The following is a 23102-nucleotide window of genomic DNA, read 5'->3' on the forward strand; positions in this document are numbered from 1 at the left end:
TTCCCCTTTTCTTGAAATTTAATACATACCAGTTGTTCCGATTTCACGGCAAAGAATTTGACAGTTTTTGCAACGTTTCGTGCCACTGTTATACTCAGTCCTGCATCAACACTTGATACGCTGATCTCACTAAATGAATAATTGAATAGAAGTTGAAGTGAAAATGAGTGAACGGATGGATTCATAAAATGAAGTAAGCAATTGTTCATCAAAATTTCAAAAGTCATAAAAATAAATTTGTTAGCACCTATATTGAAAATGGAAAAGGGGTTTTAAACAGCTAGCGAAATTGAAAGTTGGATACAACTTGATACAATGAATGAATTAAATTTCACTCATGTCATGATTCGCATGCATTGCATATGTTATAATTTTTCTGTAAGGAAAAAATCAGAATCGAACGTAAATTAGGTAAAGCTATTTGAATATAAACAATTCTAGCACACACTTTAGAAATCATTTGAACCCACACTTATTCCGAATGCATTCAATTCAAGCTAATTTCTTTAGAATCCCTCCACTAACCTTGATATTGTTTTTATGATTGCATCAACTTCTTCATCTGATGGAGGATTCTTAGCACCAGGAGGAAAAACCAAGTTGACAGGATCGAACAGTCTTGATAACGATCGTTGCAAATACGCAGTTTCAAATGAACGAAGTGATTGTTTCAAAGCCAGTTCAGGGCTAAAAAAGAATCGTTTTTCAGTATAATTCCTATTTTTTACAACTATTCCATCAGGATAGAAGGCAAAATATGTCCTTCAAACGATTGAATTTTTTGAATTTCATATGACACCAATAACAAGAGTTCCATTAATGTTTAAAGAGTGAATTAATTATACTACCTTACTATGGCACCCCAATGACTAAGCAAATTTTACCCAGCGCAACAAATTAATTTTGCTTGACTTAAGTTTACAAATCAGCCAGAATCTTATTAACAACATTCCCTTTGACCTAGAAGAATATCTTAAAAATCAATAAAGTAAAAGATTATATCTAAATTTGTCAAGCGCGAAAAAACATTTGAAAAGCAAATATAGTATGTCAAAATAAATTTCAGTATATCAAGATATCTACTCAAAAATTAAAAAAATATAAATAACAGTATTGGCCGCAGTTGACCTGATAAAACTTGAATGTTAAAAAAAAATAATCAAGAACTAATCATAAATCCTTTTTAAAAATGAAATCGCATCAATAACTGTCAAAAAATATTATTCTTATGAACATGAATATAATATCTTCAATGCAACGAATATTTTAAATATATTTTACACGCTTTCTTCCTAATGACGTATAAGGAAAATTTAAGAATCATTGTTGATATTGTGAGAACCATGTTTTAGAAAAACTTATGTAACTTTAAAATTGTTCATAGACTTTGAAAAAATTTACTCTGGCATATCTCAGTACCATAATTAACGTGACTGTATTGATATCTTCACAGGTCAGAATTCTAATTACATTTCAAGATTTTCATCAAATCAGATCACAGCGATGGAATAGAAAAAATAGATCAATAAATTTTTCTGGTCAACAAATCGAAGGATTTTTATCCAAAAGGGCAAAACGTAAAATTTTTTTTTTTAAAAATGATAAAATATACAGTTTTGATTTTTGGACTCGTGTAAATCTATTATAATAATTTGGTGAATGTTGCTTTAAACATTGGGAATAAAAAAAAAATGTTGTTTTCAAATAAATTCATAGCCTATTGAATTATTTAAAAAAATTCAAACCTCTTCGTCTCAAAATCATTCGAATATTGAAAAAGTTATTCAACTATACAACGTCCTGGTGGATATTTATTTAGAGCAAAGATAACAACGACACATAATATGAATATAGTAATTCAATATAGTAAATTTTGAATTTTTTTGAGTTTTGAATTTTCAAAATTTGTCATTTTTCACCCTTGGACAAAAATGAATTCTATTTAACACTGACACTGTTAAAGTAAATTAAACAACATAAGTTTGTTCAAAAAGTTGTAATTATTAGAATTTGACATGTTATGGTAAAAAAAATGTACTTTCTGACACTGTGAAAATATAATATTAATTGAAGTCAGTTTTTTACAACCAAACTGAAATACAAAATTCAATTTCAATGAATTTATAAGATGTTAAAAAAGCTTATTGTAAACAGACTTGTTTAGAGAGGAATAAATACATGTGAACAAGCAAAAAAAAATACTTGAAATTAGTTTCTTTCGGTTTTGATGATGTATCGGATGGTATTTCAATATCTTGCGGGGCAAACGAAGTTGCGTCTTTAAAAGCTTCAACTTTGCCCTGAAAAGCGTTTTAAAAGGAAATAAAGCACCCACAAAATGCTTTTGTGTCCATATTTCACACCGCATTTGTCAGATTATAGGCAAGAATTAAAACATTTTTGCAACATGTTAGACAGCCCTTCCATGAAACATAGTTTAAAATCGTATTTCGTGGTTCGATAATCTGTTAACAGCACCATTAATATTAATGAGAACGTAACGCCAGAGAGAAATAAGCTACGACTGTGAGCAGTTTCTATTATGGAAAATCATGTTAAGTTACGTCTCTTGCAGATTAGTAGAAATCTTTAAAATACTCAAAGAAAAAATCTTTGCCGAGTATGGGCTATCGATGGATCGCGCCTAATCGAAACAATCAATCAACAGTCCATACTCGGCAGAATTTTTCTTCTGAAAATAGTAATCATGATAAGAGTGTGAAATATAAATTATATAATATGTTTACTATAAATAGACATGACGTTAGAATTAATGAACCAATGAAAACAAAAATTTAGATGGCCATCAGAGAGTAAATTGGACTCAACTTGTGTATTAAATTTTTCAATTTAAAATGATAATTAAAGATAATTTAGCATGTCCTATTTTTGGCGGTAATATGCGTTGTATATTAAATATAGAACCACAGAAATAAAATTTTAACAGAGCATATAATGATATTTACAAACCTCCAAAGCTTCACAAAATGGTAGAACTTTGCACCAAAGGTTATTATACAGTCTCATTAATTTTGGATATTCTCCTTCAAATGCTTGCTGTATAAACGATGATGCTAAAACAAATAGATGAACAGATTAGTACGGTAATGTCATTTGGACATAATATGACGTCGTGAAAATTGATATCCAATAAGTTATTTTGGAAATATAAGATGGAGTTTTCATATAACAAATAACAATGACTCATAACCATTTTCAATACAATACTCCCTTTGCTTATTTTAAATTTCTTATTCCCCCCTCGCAAAACATGTAAACTTTATTTCCGTTTGTCGTTCAATATTTAATTGATACGCACAACCCGCACTCTGGTTTTTGCACAGTTTGAATAGTTTATATGTTGTCCATAAATAGGCATTTTATGAATCTCTGACATTTATATATTTATGTTACATACATTTAACAGCATGTTTTAATTCTTCATCGATGCATCGAGACATGTTTTGCCAGAACAATCTTGCAAATTGAGTGCTTTTCCCTTCCTAGATAGATCAAAAAAAAAAATGAAATAACATTAAACGAAGTGAAAAAGAACGAAAAGTGATTCCATTATACCATATTAATTTAACACCAGTTAAAATTATTAATGACAAACGAAACCAAAACACTATTCAAATTTTGTTCTTTATCAAGACAAGACAAGAGACTGATGGCAATGCAAAAATATTTTGACATTGAGGTTGTGTCTAAAATGCTCCATATTTCATAAAAGATGAACCCATGAATAAAATAAAACAACTGTGAACAGGGCTTGCTGAGAAGAACAGCATGGCAAAATACAGTGTTTCCATATTTCATAAAAAGTTTTACATGAAATAAGAGAAAACAGCAATGTAGGGAAATTAAAAAAAAATAAAATAAAAGTTACAATCTGCAAAATACAAAATTGCAAAATACAGTGTTTCTATATTTCATAAAAAGTTTTACATGAAATAAGAGAAAATAGCAAACGTAGGGAAATTAAAAAAAATAAAATAAAAGTTACAATCTGCTAGCAGCTTAAACCATCTTCAAGTATCAAAAATTAAAAATTGATTGGTCCATTGGTTGTAGAGAAAAGCGATTATTTTTAAACAACAACAATGACTCTAACAACAATTTAGCAAGACGATTCATAAGCCCACTTCTTGTCCAATCAATACAGTGATGAGAAATTGATAAGAAACCTACTTTACTGAGTTCATCAATGAATCTGTGATGAGTAACTGGATCTCGTTTTTTTGATAAAACTTTCTGAAGATTGATGATCTAAGAAATAAATTATTGAAAATTACCATAAATAGACTCCAAACCAAAAAATATCTCATCTTATTGAAATATTGTCTCGAGACAAATGCTCAAGAACTTACTCATAAATGAAAGAATCTCAAGAGTAAATTTGCACAACATGCAAGAAATTAAAAATAACTCATAGAGTCATCAGATGCATTCAAAGCATTATTCAAAGTTAAGGTGTCTTTCAGAATTAATGCGACACTGAAGATTAAAGAAAGAAAGAGGGATAAAGCTTGCTCACATTACATTCCAGTTGAGTATTCCCCCAGTGACAACCAAAACTGATATGGAAAAACGGAATGAGAGTTTAGAAAATTACAATGGATTTTGTTTATTCTGATTATTTTTGTAATAAAACAGTTCAATATTTTACCTGAGTACTAGCAAGATGAACATTTTCCATAACTTCTTCCATATTATTCCATAGCAAGGTTCTGAATGCTGGAGTATCTCCAGGTGTAGGCATACCAGCAGCTTTACCTGGACCTGGAAACCAAAGAATAAATCATTAGTAAAGAGCAATCATAATATTCACAGCGTAACTACTTTCTATTAACTGTTGTTGATCAAATGAAAACATTGTAAAATGTTTTGCATAATTTGACATTTTTTTCCTACCAATAACCAGGGATGCCCAAAATAGATCGAATATTCAAATACATTTGAAATCAGTTATGCTTAATATTGCAAATTCTTGATTTTGAAAACAATTCGAATAGTTTCATTTAAAAATTTGTTATTTGAGGCATTGGCAATAAAAAATAATGGACTTTGGCCTACTTCTTTTCAGCCTTGTAAAAACAGAAAATAAATCAAAGTAACATTTAGTTTGCAACTATTGTATTATCAAATTCCATGAATTATAGAATTTACAATATTTACACAATTTTCAGAATGTCCTTTGTTTCAGAATGTATATGGAATGGTAAATTATTCGGTTCTGGCCAAAGCTACCAATAACACAAGTTTTGTGACTTTGACATATTTCTAATATGAACTCGATTCTACACCTGTCGAAAGGGCAATGTAACGGGAGACACTAAATTTTATACACTAAATTTTTAATGCCGGCACAAAGTCAAATCCATGTGAAGAGCAATGATAAATCCCTTGGGATAAAATTTCCCCAAAAATGCAATCTGAAATTGCATTTGGCAAATTGGACATTTTCTGCTACGCCAGTAGAAGTCAATTAGTCTTCGCAACATAATGCAGTATATTTAACATGGCACATGCATGATACATATCACCTTCAACACATAAACTGATAAATTGGGGACGATTTTTTAATTGTGTGCATAGATGACCATGTGCTAACCCACATTTAAATATTGAATGTGATCAAAAACGGAACAACATTAATGATGTGTGATAACATTTATGATCATGATCCATTTTATTCAGAATTTGCTTCACAAAGTATAACAAATTCTTCATCAGTACGATTCTCCTTCACTTCTGAGTGAGTGCATATGACCCTGCTATGAATAAATTATCTTGAAAAAAAAAAATCTGCTAAAAGAGTGGTGTTAATCATTAGGGACAAAACACGACAGAGAACATATGATATCTATCTCTTACTCATAATTAGTTTGAAGTCGTAACCAAATTTCCCTGAAATCCCTAAAGAAAACAAAACATATCAATTTCGTTTAAAAATCTAACATGATTGCGGTATTTCAAAATAATGGGTTTATTGAATTTCTCCCAAACTTAACTTTTACGTGGTTAAAATGTCACAGAAAAATACCCATATACAAAAAATTCCATCTCTACTAAAACCTGTCAACAGCGGTAATATATTAACTAAAAGAAGTTTGAATCGCACAACATTAAAATACCTTTGTCATAAAGACATTGAAAAAAATTGAAAAAAAAAGAAGAATTCTAATTACTATTTTTCAATCTGAATTATGCCTATATGAAATTTAAAAAGAAAAAACTAGAAAATTGAGCACAGACATAACTCGCGAAATTCAGTCAATTTCACGAGCATGATTTTATTACAAACTGGAAACCCAAACTGACTTTTCATTAATTTTAATAAACCGAACTTTATTTTAAGTGACAATTCTATGTCAAAATATTTCACCATTAGTTTATCAATTGGATAAATATTTCAAATAGTAGTAAAATCATATGCAAATTGAATTAATAAGATGATGAAATGTAAAAAAGACACGAAAGAAAAATCATGACATCATATTATATCTCACATCTTATTAAGGAAAAGTTAGAAATTTTGAATATCAAAATAAAATATATTCACCTTTAGAATGGCTTAAATTTGAACCAGATGTCTTGGTAGATATATTATTGACAGCGTTAGATATTATTTTTGGATCAAGAGCTCTTCTTATTTGAGATTGAAGTGATGATATCAAATCATCTGTCGTTTTACGCAGCGGGTTGTACAGATCTCCCAAGTTATAAAAAGCTTGGAGAGCTGTGGCAATTTGAGATGGATTCTAAATAAATGTAATATATTTATAGAATGAAATCAAATAAACTTACGATAACAAGTGATTTAAAACTTAAATACTAAAATATACACATTCACACATACAAAAAATACACATTCACACATACAAAAAATACACATTCACACAAACAAAAAATACACATTCACACATACAAAAAATACACATTCACACATACAAAAAATACACATTCACACAAACAAAAAATACACATTCACACAAACAAAAAATACACATTCACACAAACAAAAAATACACATTCACACATACAAAATATACACATTCACACATACAAAAAATACACATTCACACAAACAAAAAATACACATTCACACATACAAAAAATACACATTTACACAAACAAAAAATACACATTCACACATACAAAAAATACACATTCACACAAACAAAAAATACACATTCACACATACAAAAAATACACATTTACACAAACAAAAAATACACATTCACACATACAAAAAATACACATTCACACAAACAAAAAATACACATTTACACAAACAAAAAATACACATTCACACATACAAAAAATACACATTCACACAAACAAAAAATACACATTCACACATACAAAAAATACACATTCACACAAACAAAAAATACACATTCACACATACAAAATATACACATTCACACATACAAAAAATACACATTCACACAAACAAAAAATACACATTCACACATACAAAAAATACACATTTACACAAACAAAAGATACACATCCACACAAACAAAAAATACACATCCACACATACAAAAATACACACTCCCACATGATATGAAAAAATTTATTTAATCTAAAAGTAGTACTCGAGTTATGTTCAAACAAGTATGGATGGCCTATAAAGTACACAAAATGTGCAATAAAGTACATGTACATATCAGACTTTGCAAAAAACATCATTTTTGATAAAGAAACTAAAAATCATCAAGCAAAATTATGTGATAATATCATAATATATTTTCCTCTCCAATTTATTTAAACAGTAAATAACGGAGCAAAAAACATCATTGAGGCAAGATAGCACAGGTGTATATATTACCTGTCAAATGCATTTGCAACATAAAAGATGCATCTGGCATGCCGCAACAGGTTACATAAATAATACATTAAGTATCGATTTTGACTAATGGTTCACGATACGGCGGAAATGAATGGGAAATTCATCCATAATTTTCCCCTTTTTCACTCACTTTAAACCGTGGTATTTTAGATTTTGGAAACAGAGTGATAAGAACGTGCGGATTAGAACATGGAAATAAATATTTGAATATATATATGGTTAAATTTTTGATTTGCGTCAACGAAATTTGTCACAAAGATGATTTTAAACTTCGTGACCATTACGTTGATGTTTTCAAAAGACAGGTTTTACGATGTAATATTGCAATTAAAATTTATGAGCAGCGAGAGGAATACACTTTGTTGAAACAATTAGAGGTTTAGTAAAGGCGAGTCAAAATTACGAGCTAAACACTGACGTCAGACGAGACTTACTTTGGTACCACCAAGATAAGAATTTATAATATAGTGAGAATTTTCTGGACAAATATTTAACTTTCTTGTTATTTTTTTAATTTTTAATCAAACAATAATAAACAAACGCATTGTAAATATGCTTTTAAATCAAAATTAAGTCTGCAGACCTCACGTATGTCAATATACTTGATGAATAAAATGATTTTCGAAAAGGTTTCAGGTGAATTTTGCTTGAGACAAGAGAGCAGGTTTTTGCATCTTATTTGAATAATTCAGTGTTGCAGGATTTTGGGCTGACTTATCATATTTTCTGCTAATAAATTAAAATATTTGACATCTTTGTATTAATTAGCATACTATGATAAAAATGACACACAATAACTGTCATATTGTGATCCCTATTTTATGGCTCTCACTCAAGTAGAAATTCATCAAAACTTGAATACATGTAAGTTTAGAACAGTAGATACGCTATAATCAAGATTTGAATGAAAAAAAATATATATAAGGAATTTAGCTGATATATCAGGTTTAATTGTGGATGCTTCCAAAATGTAATGCTTAGGAAAACGAGAAATCGTATTGATAGTTAATTTAGAATATCAAAATTGACTTATGCTTGATTAAATTATTTTATGGTACTATGATTGCCAGTGATTATTGTTTTACTGGTTTGTGCAGTATTTAATGTGACCATTTAGTATAATATTTATAAAATTATTAATTTCTATCAAGTTGAAGCAAATTTATTTTGAGAAGTATGACATGTAATGGTATGTGGGGCATTACTCTACACCTTGATGAGAATAGTTTTCTTTTCAATTGAATTATCAATGAGCAAATACTGTATTGTATACGCTGCGAGCAGTGTCAGACATCTGAAAATCTTTTCCAAACATTATGTAAATTTTTAAGAGAATTTGTTCAAAGCAAGATCACAGACTCTTACTCAAGAGTAAAGGAAACTCATCTATGAGCAGGAGTGTGCAACCTGCGGTGCTTGGGCCGCATGCTGCCCACAAGAAAAAATTGTGCGGCTCGCGGAGAATTGCCAATTTTGAATGGTGTGCGGTTCACGAAATGAGTTTTTAATTTAGTTTAGTCAGGTATTTGCAAGTAATTCCAATCTCCTTACGCTGCAAAGCCCATACCATAGTCCAATTTATTATCTATGCATATGACGTTACAATGCCGCAACAACTATCTTGTGCGAAGCGAACAACGCATGTCATAAGATCAATAACCGAAATTTTTGTGTGTGCAACTACTAGAAAGCCTATGTTAAATAAAGGTGTGGCCCGCGGTTTCAGCCAGGTATTTGTATCTGGCCCTCCTGTATTAAAGATTGCACATGCATTATTATTTATAAAATATACTTACTTGAGCGAGTACACCTTGCTCTAAAAGACGAGATGTCTGACTTTCAATTTCATTTCGTGCTCTTTTCGCAAAAAGAAGATCTCCTGATATTATGTCAACACCAGTCAGATCTACACCTTGAGATAGATAATCTGAAAGGAATAATCTCAAATAAGAAAAGAATAATCGTTGCTTTAAAGTATTATCATTGTTTTAGGAAATAAACATATGAATAAACAAACAAGATAAATCATGATTTATTATTCAAATAATTCCTTAGAAGAGGGGTGTGCAACCTGCGGCCAAATGCGCCCACAAGGAAAAATTGTACAGCCCGCAGAGAAGTGCCAATTTTGAATGGTGTGCGTCCCGCGAAACGTTTTTAAATTAGTGTAATCTGGTATGTGCGAGTAATTGCAATCCCTTTGCTTTGCAAAGTCTATACCTGAGTCACATTTATTATCTACGCTTATAAGGTTACAATGCCTTTTTCATGCCTGCAAATACTAGAAAGCCTATGTTAAATAAAGGTGCGGCCCGCTGTTTCACCCAGTTCTTTGTATCTGGCTCTCCTGTATAAGTGATGCACACCCCTACCTTAGAACATGGGAGTTAATATAACATTCGGCCGAATTACGTCGGCATAACATGTGAAAAATCCCAGGTTCAAATACCATGCTTACAACCTCACCCAAGGTATGATGTGTTAGGCAGGAAGGCAATATCTGAGAGAAGCTACACGCAACCACTTAATGACTGCTTGCACAGAGTCAAGATCAGAAAATGCATCATAAAATATGTTTCAAAACGAATATGGGTCATGAGTTGTCCTGTTCTTGATTTATCGAGTTTTTTAAGAAATTAATAGATTAAATGAAAATGAAATAACAATCCAAATAAATGAATGATCTTACATGACTATACAGAAATGTTATGCAATAGACCACCATGGAAATTTGCTTCTAATTCGTGGGACACAATAAAAATTTACATTTAAGCATTAATTGAAAAAGTCATTTCAGATATGATTTGCCAGTGTTATTCCAATTTCCGCACGGAAATCATACACAAATTTTTAATAAGATCATTATCAGAGACATAGGCAAATGTCTCTACTGTGGTGGTCGCACTAATGAGGGCTTTTGTCCTTATAAAAGACAAACAATTATTGAATTTACTCCCTCTCTTGAATATGCAACATTATTAAAGAAAATTAACTGGACCCGCTTTAGAGGGGGAGGGGAGGTTGGAGGTTAGTAGTTCCTTTAACATCTGGCATCATATAAATAGAATATCACTGAAAACAGTTTACATCAACTATTCCGCATTTAGAAGTTCATTTACATGAAATTATATTAATTGGGACCAAAAATCTCTTCCAAATATGACCAATTTGGAATATTTTCAATAATCCATATTCAAAAATGTTAATTTAGTAACTGATTGATTTTTCTAATCCTGTTATTACTAGGATTAGCATTGGAATTTGAATTACGGTAGAACTAAAGTGTTGAATGTGTTATATTTATTCTCAATAAGAATATTCTCCATGTATAGATAGAGTTTTGTATTACATAGTGTAAAAGGTAATGACGAACGACGATGATCTCAATGCAATATGAAAGAGTTAAGAGGTAGAAAATTTTTATTTTGAAATTGTATGGAAATTGACAGACTTGAAACAGTGGGGAATTGCTTTTGTAGAAAATACCACTTGAAAACTGGGATAAAATTTTTTTGAAAAAGTTCAAAATTCATAATCTTTTTTCCAAGAATATTTATATCGGCATCATGAGGTATGTTGATTTACATGAGGATTCTAAGATATAGGCTACATGTGTTATAGGCTATATGTGTTAGATATACTTGCAAAGCAGTGTCAATCTTACTGAAAATTTTGATAGCAAATTTTTCACTACTCCAAAAAATATTTCCTCATTATTTTTTCTAATTTTATATCAACATCTTTTCTTGAATCAATTATGCAAATAAATAGTCAGGGAGGTAGACCTTAAAAAACCCAAGTATAGAACAGAGTATGTCAAGCAGTAAAGACAATGCAGGTGTCATTGCAATGTTGATCAGCTTAGAACAACAGGAGATAGAGAAGACTACCTAGGAAGAGTACAGTTAGCTAATTAAACTTGTCATAAGATTTTCTGGGAACGCCTAAAATTTTGGTTCAACGTTAAGTACATTGGTAATTGTTTTCAGATATTGTGTCTATCAAAATTTTATTTATCTATTCGATTTTACTGCTGTATCATTTTGATATATGTTTATATGTGAATATTGCAATCTAAAATGGTTTGATATTCATTAAATCCCATATTTGCCTCACTTGGCCTGGTCACGTCTCTTGCACCTTTATCTGATATATACTATGAAATTAATTTTGGTTTTGGCATATCTATGAAGGAAAAACCTTTAATATCTATATTTGCTCACCAAACTTTAAATTTGAATCCTAAATTATCGAATACTGATGATGGTCTGATTCCATAATTTCAAGCTAACCCAAGTAAAACCAACTAAGAATACAATTGACTTTTTGATAAAAATAGTATTCCTACAGTTATATATGATTTTAAAATTTCTAAATGTATAAACTTAAAATTAAATTTATAAATTAAGATTCTAACATTTTCCTTCAATCATGGCAAAATTACCAGTTTTTACAGAACAACTAAAGAATGATTATCTTGACAAATAAAAATTCATTTTAACCCAAATTCTATTTCTAAATTAAGCCCTGTATATGAACTTCGTAAATTTCTGATTTTGTTTATATTTCCTCCTAAAATGGATCAGATATGGATGTTTACAGAATTAATGCATCAATGTACCAATTGGCAGATTGACCAAATCTATACATAAATAGAAAGATTAAACGAGCTAATAATTATAAAATTAAAAAATCAATGAAAGGGGAGAGTGGAATATTGAGGTACACGAACATGATATTAGTATTACTTTACCACAAAACATCAATACTTAATAAGCACATGAGCAGTGGACATTAGATTTAAAGATCTCAAATTCCCTGAGGCTTGGAATCTGTGCGATAGTGATACATAACCCATTTTTTTCAATTTTGAATGACATTGTGCATGCATCAATAAGTAATATCGGCAATATGATATGCTAGATGTTATAGATGTGTTATATAAATACAGACGAATACAGCCATTGAGTTTATTTTAAAATTCGACTTGGTGGAAAGAACTGTCATCCCTCTGAGAGATTTCCCAGGAGGCAGACAATTATGAAAAGGTGTTGGAAGAATTAGACCCAAATTGGGAGACTTGATCGTCATTTTATTACAGAGATGATAGAGCTTACCATGGTATATGAAAAACTACAAATTTTCAATTTATTTATGTTCTTGTGTTATTGGTATTAAGAATACTTTCTTTGAATATGGGGAGTATATACTTACAATTGAAAACGTAACGTGTCTTGTTTATTTGTTTGAAAGAAGTAAAGAAGATTCCCAGCTTTATAGGGAACTATTGTGGAAAAATCATTTTATTTATAAGTGTTGCTTTAAAAAATTTTCAGGAAAAATTGCTTTTAAAACATAAGTAACAATGAAATCTCATCATAATGCACAGTTGGTTCTTCCAATATTAATTGAGGCCATTTATGAAAAACTTTCTTATCAATTAAATCAATAAATGACAAAGGGTTTGAGGATGAACTGACTTTCACAGATCAGGGGAATACTTAATACAGATTGCCAGCAGAAGATCAGTCCAATTACAAAGTTAGTTATTTCGAAGATGAGGAAATTTTATGTTTTTTATAAGATATGAAAAGGAAATAAAAAATTTGAAGAAAAAAATGTTTTCATGGTGACAGATTCCAGATCTCAGTCATCCATCAGTTATCAACCATAGCAGGAAAATTGGAATAGGATATGCTAAACCAGATTTTTTTTTATCCTATACAGAATTCTAGTCTCTGAACTAAACCACAATGCAATTTTACGATTTATGGTATTAAAAAATTTATTTCAATATATACAGTTGGATGTTTAAAGTTAGAATCCAGTAAGATAACTTGTGGAAATATGAGAATACTTTTTGAATATATTTTAATCTTGTGTGTATAATAAAAACAAGTACTCTGACATATTTGTGTTGAAATATTAATAACATAAACAAGAAATCCAAACACGCTCAAAGCCACACTGACAAAAATAGATTCCATTTTTCCTGTAGTCATAAATAATTCTAGGGTCCATTAAAGTAATTCTGCTTGAAAGTTTTAAATTTACTATTCGCTTTCATACATTTTAGTGGAGGCTTATTTATAAGAAGATACAAGATAACGCCTTTGATGCTATCTACGTGGCCCATGACAATTCGAAATATTTAGCATTTTTCAATTTAAACAAATATAAATTATTTGGCATTACTGGGTATTTATGATGTATTTTCACGCCTTCACTTCAAAGAATGCACTGTTCAAGCAGAAATGTCTACTCAGTTTATGATACTCTGGGCCAGACGGTGGGCACAAGATACAAGTCTGAGGGAGATGTAATTTAATCCAGATATTTCAGATGGCATCCCCATGCTTTGATAGAAATGTACATTAATTCATCAAATGACTGCTTTTTAGTGAAATCAGAATCAAATATTATAACTTGGAAAAATTGAACGAAAATAATTCATAATTATAAAGAAAAACCTTGAATGTTACATTATTTGTGTACTGCAAAAAATATCACTAATTTAAATGCCACAGTGTTATTAACAAAAAAGCCACAATATGCCGAAAGCAATTAATGTTGATGTATTATGGCTCAACGACAACACGATATATAGGATAAGTGGATTAGCACCATGCATATAAAGTTTGGTGTAAATAGCCTAGGGGATAAGCAGACGAGACAATTTGACGTCACCTCAGCATAATGAGAAATTAACTATAAACACTAAGATTGTGGAATGGTTTTATATCATAAGATTTGAAAAAGATTTAAGGAAAGCTATTACTGACTACCTGCAGACTAAAATGACTATTCGTATGCAACTAGATCTGTAGAATCATTTGAATATTCAGTATAAGGTTGATGAGAATTGCTCGTGTCATTTAATCATTTTATTAAAGATAATATTGAGTAAAAGAAACAGGCCTATTGCCACCATCAGTGAGAGATCACAGTCTCTCAGTTAATAATTAGTCCATAAGTTTTAACTTAATGAAGTTGCAATTAGTGCTATTTAGAAAAGGTGGATTTCATTAATTCTGATAATATATTTTTTGGTAAAAACTGTCGTTCTTGCATTGAAATCATGAATAACGTTCAATTTTTTGCAGATATCCTGATTCCAATGCGAAATAGATCTACTTTAAATATAATGAATCAAATTTAATCGCAAGGTAGTATTCTTGAATACAGAATCATTAGAACAGTAGTTTTCTACTAGGCAGCAAGTTTCCATTAAAATTGAAGACATGAATATTGTTTGAATATAATAAAAAAGATATTAGGTGCGCCACTATTATTAAACTTGCTATACTTTAATTAAGGATTATTTTGTTTTGCCATTAGTGTGTTTTCTTTTATATATGTTTATAGTTAATACAATTTTATTATGAATGTTTAATTGGGTTTCATTCTATCAAAGGGTTATTTCAAGCTATAAATAAATATAGTAAGTATTTTTACTCATTCACAATGAAGAGTGCTGCATCTGTGAGGCATTTGTTTTTAAAATTCCATGGCGTTTGATAAAGATCTTCTGCACATACCACCTATCTCGTACCCAACATTGGTAGCAAATATTTCAAACACAACAATGGTTAATTTTCAACAAGAAGCAGACCCAGTGGCTCAGTCCATATACTACTATCTTCCGTTAGTAGTATTAGGATTAGAATCTATATGTGGTCTGCTGTGCAATGGTGCTGTTTTGCTACTTTTCTGTGTTCGAAAGTCTTTACTACGTACAGCAAGCGACTTCTTCACGGTGGGTAAAATTTTAAAAGAGATTGAATCATCAAATGTGTTGTAAAGTTTTTGATACAGATGGTCGGGGATCTTTTAAATCGTTTCTATTTCATGTAAAATTAGTTATCCATATAAATTTTTAATTTCAGGAATTTTTTTTACACATAAAAAAATTTTCATTGTGTGTAATTTCCAGTAGACTAAAAGATCCAAAAATGGGCCATATTTAAATTTTGTTGAAAATAAAAAAGCAAGGTTTATCTACACGACTCTAGATATGAAACAGTAAACATCGACTTTGGCAAATTATCCAGCTAAATCCCATTGAATAATTTGATTATGTCTTCACATTATATAAATATTTATTTACTCAAGGCAAAGTTGCAAAATCGTATTAAGTATCAATAAAATCAAAAGTAGAGTAACAAGTGATCCCTGAAATGCAAGGTGGTAAAACATGATGATTTGATGAGATCAATATAGATAAATCGGTACTCCCGGAGTATGTGAACCAAGATGGCAGATACCGGAATGTAGTATATGTACCAGGTTAAGGTTAGGCCATAATTTTATTCCTATTTTCCTTATTTAGTTCTATTACAAGTTCGGGGACTAGCCAAGTGACTCAAGTATTTGTACTTGAAATTATATCCTAACCCCAACCTGGTATATATACTATGTTCCGGTGTCCGCCATCTTGGTTCACATACTTAGGGAGTACCATTAAATCAGAATAAGTGTATTAGTGATAAAATTGTTGTCTCCTTTTCCCATAAGAATAGAAAGTGAAGAGATTGGAATTCACAATTCTGTTATACATATTATTAAGATTTTTCCTGTTATTTATAGATCAACCTCTCATTGGTGGATCTAATATTCAGTGGACTGGTTCTGCCTGTTGTTCTGATCACAGCATTAACAGGAAAATCATGTGATGAAAAATCAAACGACCCGAGAGTGATGGAGATAGCAAGAAATTGTATCATCATATTCGGGACAGTTGCAACAGCATTAGGAACTCTACTTGTCAGCCTTGACAGAGGAGATGTGTCTTTAAAACCCTCGAAGAGATTTTTCACTCATTCAAAAGCCATTATTGCCATTGGTATAACATGGTGTATATCAACTCTTGGGCTTGCAGTTACAATTCTACCTAACTTATTAACCATTGATGAAAGAAGCATTACTCAGGTGAGGAAAGAAGAAAAGATCTCTACATATATTAAAGCAAAATTAGAGAATGAAACCAGGATTCAATATCTGAAGACACAAACTGAAAATAATTGTTTGAAGTGTCACCCATGTAATGGCATGACAATTAAGTCTTGCACGATTCAACTGATATTCGAAATTCCAATATTTGTTGCCGCTATTTTAACCATTATCATAATCTATGGAAGGATCTTGTGTTCAGTTCAACGCAGAAGTAAAAAGTGAGTACTCAATGTCATTTCTGTGTCTGCGTTCAAATTATAGACCAAAAAAAAGATTGTAAAAATAATGCCCGCCTGATTGCTAATAGATATCAAATTTTCAGTCCTCTAGAAGTGTGTGTATGAATATGGAAGTAACTAATTTTGTTCGCCCAGTTATGTGAAGGGACTCAAACCTATGGGCAGGGGGTATAATCACTTGGCTTACACAGACAATCCCCGGACTTGTAATAGAGCTAAAATAGGAAAAATCGGAATGAAATTATGGCCTAACCGCAACCTGGTACACACACTACGGGAGTACCAAATTTTCATACATAAAACAATATTTATAAGAAGAGTTGTTTTGTGATTCAAACATTGAGGTTAATGGCTTATTAAAGACGATTTAAAGACAATCGGAAACATCAATAAGATAAAAGATTGAATGGTACAAATCAGAATGGACAGTTGAATTTTCATTTGTTAACCCTTTGAGTTATACTAGAATAACAACACAACCAAAAGTTCATACATTTTCTGTCCTTTTAACTGTTGACGTTCATGCACAGATGGACTTAAAAGCACAAAAACCTGTTAGTGGTCATTTTCAACAATTACGTCAACGAAAACGAAACTAATCCACTGTAAATAATGCATGTTTGTAACAGCCCACTAGCGAGCCAAAAATTCATTATTCTGACGTCAATAAAACACAAAAACAAGGTAGAAGCAAAAGACAAGAAAATAACAAATAAGCAGATTGCCTTGCAAAAAGTTACAATATTTCTGTTATCTCTCTATTGTAAATGAAAAAAAAACTCAGCAAAAGTAACTTAGATTACAATAAAAAGATGAAAACCACCTGTAAATAGAGCATATGCTACAATGATAAAATCGATATAAAATTCCTTAAAAGAAAAACAATCCATTCAAGCTAACGAAAACAGTGTTTTGCAAACAATATAATGATGCTTTACTTTGATGTATATACACAAAGTAAAAAAGCATCTAAAATTTTTTAATTCAATTTTTATTTTAAGATATATGCAAGGATCACCAAAGCAGAACAATACACAAAAAGATGGGACAAACATGAGATTCTGTGGGAGGAACTTGTGCTGTGGAACTCAAAATAACTCACCGCAACGCACTATGAACGAAAAGAGTAAGCTGAAATCATTTTGCAGAGGAGATGAATCCCAGACAAAATATGAACGTGAGCATACTCCTACAATCCAGAGCAAAAGTAACTCAAAAATAAAACGCAAAACTTTTTTGGCTGAAAGAAAGAAAAAGAAGAAGCAAGATTCTCTTGAGGATTCATTATTTGTTACACCCTGTAGCAAACAAGAGGAATACACTCCCAAACAAGACAAATACCCCAACAAACAAGACAAATACCCCAACAAACAAGATGAAAACCCCAAATCTTCAAATACCCCCAAAGTCAACAAACACGATAAATCAAAAGCGAAAACTGATTTTGCATCAGTCGCAATGTCAGTAACAGTTGTACTTGCTATCAAAAGAATGGCTGCTAGGAAGATCAAAGAACGAAAGAAAAAAATAAGACATCTGCGAAAGATGACATTTTTTATAGTTTTCACATTTTTATTTTGTTGGACACCATACTACATGAGTAAACTATCTATCGCAATGTCAATATACATAGGAGATTCTTATTCCGTTGATATAGATGACCTCTTCAATGCAACAACAAACTTAAATTCATACAATCCCCCGTTTTTCACAACACAATGCTATCCCGTTTGGATGTTTAACTGGATGCTTGCAATTGCAGCTTTGTCTTGCATTCTCAACCCAGCTTTGTATATATTCTCGCGAGAAAAAATAAGACTGGAGTTTCTGAAGACATTTTTTCCATCATGTTTAAGCGATGCAGGAGGGGGTAACCAAAACCGATTTACTTCTTGTTTCATATGTTGGGACAGTGAAGATAATTTTAAAGGAAAACATGAAACTACGAAGCGATCAGTCATTACGACAGGTAACAGTATTTTGATTTTTTATTGATTAATTTTTCAATTTTCTGAGGTGTTTTTTCACTTTGAATAATCAGACACATAGGCTCAAGAATCTACCAGGTTCGATAAGACAGACCATACCTATAACGTGGACCTAATATTGGTCTTTGGAGTCTGCTGCTCAGTGATGGATTTTCAATCTGCTTGATATTCCGTTTTGTAGAGAGAGAGAGAAGCATAAAAAGACGGGACCAAGGTCATTTGGGACATATTCTAGAAAGAACATTATTTTTGGCAAAGCGATCTACGTTAATGAAACTTTTGGGTATATTCATACATAAAAAAAGTTCCAGTGTTGAATATTTTTTCTTCATTCTTGTACGGTAACTAAGAAACTTCTGGGTTTCGTTTTTTTAGATTACCCTCTATGTCACATTATTATACAAGAAACATACACAATTGATGACATATGTTTTCCACTAAGTAATTTCCATTAAAAATGGTAACTTAACTTTTCATAGGTTGGCAGAAGAGTGAAAGTGCAAAAAAACTAAATGTAGAGCTGCAGAAGATGGCAACAAATGGCTGTGATAACATCAACGATGCAACCAATGGTACACATAACGACGAGATACAGCGCAAGGGTTATCGGGTGAAAGCACCATTGATACGATGGGAAGCCGTCACCTGTGAGACACCACATGTTTCCCAAGATGGACTTGATGACTGTATTGACGAAGCAGTTCCAAATAATGAATTGCTTTTACCTCCTTCGCATAGTCGAACAAGGTCGCTTTCCGCGAGATCTATGGATGTTTTAAGTTGCAGCACAACCATTGCATCACTCGCAGCAGAGTTATAATTAGCACATCACATACAGCGGATTTTGTAAAATAGAATGGCACAAAAACTTGCAATATTCTGCAGTGTAACAAAATTATGAATATGCAGTCAACAGTTATCGCAAAACACTGCGAGATCTTTCTTAAAAACAACAAATTTCTTATGCATGAATAATTGAGTGATATTTATTATTTCGTGTGAAATAACATCTCGTCAACATAAGGGACTGAATCCTTGTGGTAATAGAAACCAGGGAATAATAACACAGTGACTATTAATCATAAATGTTTAATTCATTAGGAGTTTGATTTAATTTTATTAGTTTATGCAATGTTCAAGTCATAATGTTCAAGTTCTAAATTTTATTTTTATCGCGCCTTTTCCCAAGAATCGCTTCAAAAATTGCTGCATTATATTGATGAAAACAACAAAAAGTACAAGATATTTCAGTTATTTATTGCTTGTACAATATTTTATGTGTCAGTTTAATATATCTTTAATTAACACTGTTGAAATTCAAGTAATTTAAAAATATTTATTGAAAATTTAGAAATCTATATGTTACCAATTTTAAATGTCTTGAAATTATCATTCTTGTAATTACCAGACAATTTTGAATAGACATAGACTCGCAAAAATATATCCATTTGATGAATTTATATTATTGCAAGGAATTTAGTTTTTCATATCTTGAAAAGCAATTCATGCAAAGTATGTTTTAGTATTTTAGAGGAGCTGAGCTGACTCTGACTTAAGAATCATCCTACTGTTCTTTTTTTATTATTGTTCATGATTTTTATGTTATTTTTCGTTCTGATTCTTTGCCCTTTCGCACAACCTCAATTCTTATTTGAAGTCAACAACACTTGAGTCAACTTTTACAATAAATGTCAACATTGAAAAATTTGTCTAGTATGGAGCAGAGGTTATATGTGGGGAGAGTAAAAGAGTATTTTATAAATTGGTATTAGAAGGGATAGCGAAGTAGATTTTCAAAATCAAAAAATGGTTGTTTATAATACGATAAAATCGGTCTCCAACAGTATGCAACATAATCATAATAATGTTTCGTGCATAATTGTTTAGTAATCGGAGTTGGTCAAACGGTGGAAAGCATTTTTAAACTAATCATAGAAAACTGTGATGCCAAAAAATGAATTTTAAGATAAAAGACAAGACTATGGTTTCAGAAAAATAAACCAATAGTGAGACAGTAACCAAAAAACTGCATGTTTTCGCCAAAAGTGTCTCACCAGTATCTTTAGATTTTCATCCCAATTTCAATCAAATCAAGTCCAGACAATCTACCTGAATATTTAATGAGCTTAATGTCTGGATTTCGGTATAATCGTTTAATCGTGAAAAATATTGTCACCAAAGTGCGGCCCCTGACACATTACGTAAAATAAATATTTCTCGTGGGAATATTAGATAACCAACAAAAAGACAACATCATTAGTTTATAACTAAATTTAAATCAGGCTCATCTCTCCTGTAAATACTATGGGATAACCTACACCATCAAATACTTTCAATTTGTTCTGCTATGTTACGCATAATGCAATTGTTCAGAAATGACAGATTCTGTATTTTGCAGAATTGTGGCAAATCAACACATCCATGACTTTGGAAACAAAAATGTAAACAAACAAACATCGCACCATGTAAACCCATAAATCTCGATATAATTTATCTGAAAAAAATATATTTGATCTCTTTCAAATGACGGGCCATTTTTTAGATTAAATATACGAGACATGAGTGAAATAATACTGAGAGTCATGCAGGAATTGTGGAACAAGAAAATAAAAGAGTTGAACCACACACATCTGAATTTATCCATGGTTATCCATACAGTTGGTATATAAAAACCTGAACCTTCAAAAACCTTAATCCTCAATATTATTTAAATATCAAATCAACAATTTAAAAATTGTCAAAAACTGGCCCAAAGAACATCGTGACAGTGGTTACAAGTTTCATATTATTCAAAAATCTACTCAGACGTTGATATTTCATCTTTTTGTCAGCATTCGGTGAATGAAACAAAACAGTTTACTTTCAAAGACTATCTGTTATCCTCTTGGGAAATACGTAATACAATTATAAATAGCTAATTTGCCCCAGACAGTAAACAACAAAATTGGCCATTTCGTCACAGGTGTAATTATAAAAAAGCATAAAAACAAAGAAAAATCGCGCACAGTTTTCAGCGTAGAGAATGACTCAAATATATTTACTACGGCTGGGAATTTTAGGTAAAACACTTTGACCGTTCACCGGGTAAAATTAACCGGTTAACCGCCACGTGACGTTTGACGTAATAATTATAATTTCAGCTTGTTACGTCACAATGGTTATAAAGCAATTTCACATGTTCTTATCCCTGTATCGCTTAAAATTATTCACGAATCGAGATAGTTTCATGATTCCTATGCTGCAAAATATAGGCAGCGTGGTTCGGGCATGTGGAAATATTTTAGAAAACCCGAATCCGTTGTTAAACGTCATTTATGTGACAAATTTTGAGTGTTCTATGTGCGAATTCTACTTCGAGATATATACCATAAAGAAAAACGGCATCAACTGCACACTTATTGTATGACATTGAATATCCGATTTTGCAATGAAATCGTGAACAATATATTTCGAAATCGACCGAAAACTGATTCTGAATTCATCATTGTAAATTTTCATTATTAGCAACCTTGGTGCTTCCATTATTTTTTACATTTATTGATTCCTTACCCACACAGTTAGTAATATTTTTTTGAATTAAACGCCGCAAAAAATAAATTTGCCCTGACGTAATCATATTTGACGAAATTGTACGGTATAAAGATGATTTGTACCTGAGATGTCAGTTAACGGTTAAAATAAATCATAACCGTTAACCATATGAAATCGGTTAACCGGTTAACCATTCCCAGCCCTAATATTTACACAACATGATCTACTGTAGTTGATTCAAGATAGGATTATCATTTAACTCAATTATGAATTTAAAAAATTTAGAATGTCTGGTTATGACAGAAATGTTAATTAGAATTTGGACATGGACAACATTATTAATATCTTTTTTAGTCAAATCCTTAATTTGAATCCTTCTTACCAGAAGGTGTGAAATTGATTTGAAATTACCTTTCAAACTTGATTTGTGCTTATTTAAATCCCTTATAATCAACAATGCCAATTACGAAACATATTTAATTTTATTCCAAACTTCAGTATAAATAATCAAGGTTACTAATTTTGTTTGCC

At 31.0% G+C, this 23102-nt stretch overlaps 2 protein-coding genes across 2 annotated transcripts in view; one reads left to right on the forward strand and one right to left on the reverse strand.

Annotated features, from left to right (window-relative positions):
• LOC120328690 (conserved oligomeric Golgi complex subunit 5-like) overlaps window positions 1-23102 on the reverse strand; it is a 38314-nt gene that overhangs the window by 7499 nt on the left and 7713 nt on the right. The window contains exons 6-14 of the mRNA XM_039395220.2: window positions 9658-9788; window positions 6566-6764; window positions 4670-4782; window positions 4192-4269; window positions 3419-3503; window positions 2971-3074; window positions 2203-2300; window positions 526-687; window positions 30-129 (exon numbers count right to left, since the gene is read on the reverse strand). Of these exons, the coding sequence (XP_039251154.2) occupies window positions 30-129; window positions 526-687; window positions 2203-2300; window positions 2971-3074; window positions 3419-3503; window positions 4192-4269; window positions 4670-4782; window positions 6566-6764; window positions 9658-9788 (1070 nt within the window). The remainder of the gene's footprint in view (window positions 1-29; window positions 130-525; window positions 688-2202; window positions 2301-2970; window positions 3075-3418; window positions 3504-4191; window positions 4270-4669; window positions 4783-6565; window positions 6765-9657; window positions 9789-23102) is intronic.
• LOC120328692 (uncharacterized) lies at window positions 13622-20750 on the forward strand. The gene is made up of 5 exons (XM_039395223.2): window positions 13622-15617; window positions 16448-17031; window positions 18054-19021; window positions 19222-19323; window positions 19520-20750. The coding sequence occupies exons 1-5, from the start codon at window positions 15369-15371 to the stop codon at window positions 19858-19860; spliced, it is 2244 nt and encodes a 747-aa protein (XP_039251157.2). The 5' UTR covers window positions 13622-15368; the 3' UTR covers window positions 19861-20750.

The sequence above is a fragment of the Styela clava genome, chromosome 7 (genome assembly GCF_964204865.1).
Source record: "Styela clava chromosome 7, kaStyClav1.hap1.2, whole genome shotgun sequence".
NCBI classification, from domain to species: domain Eukaryota; kingdom Metazoa; phylum Chordata; class Ascidiacea; order Stolidobranchia; family Styelidae; genus Styela; species Styela clava.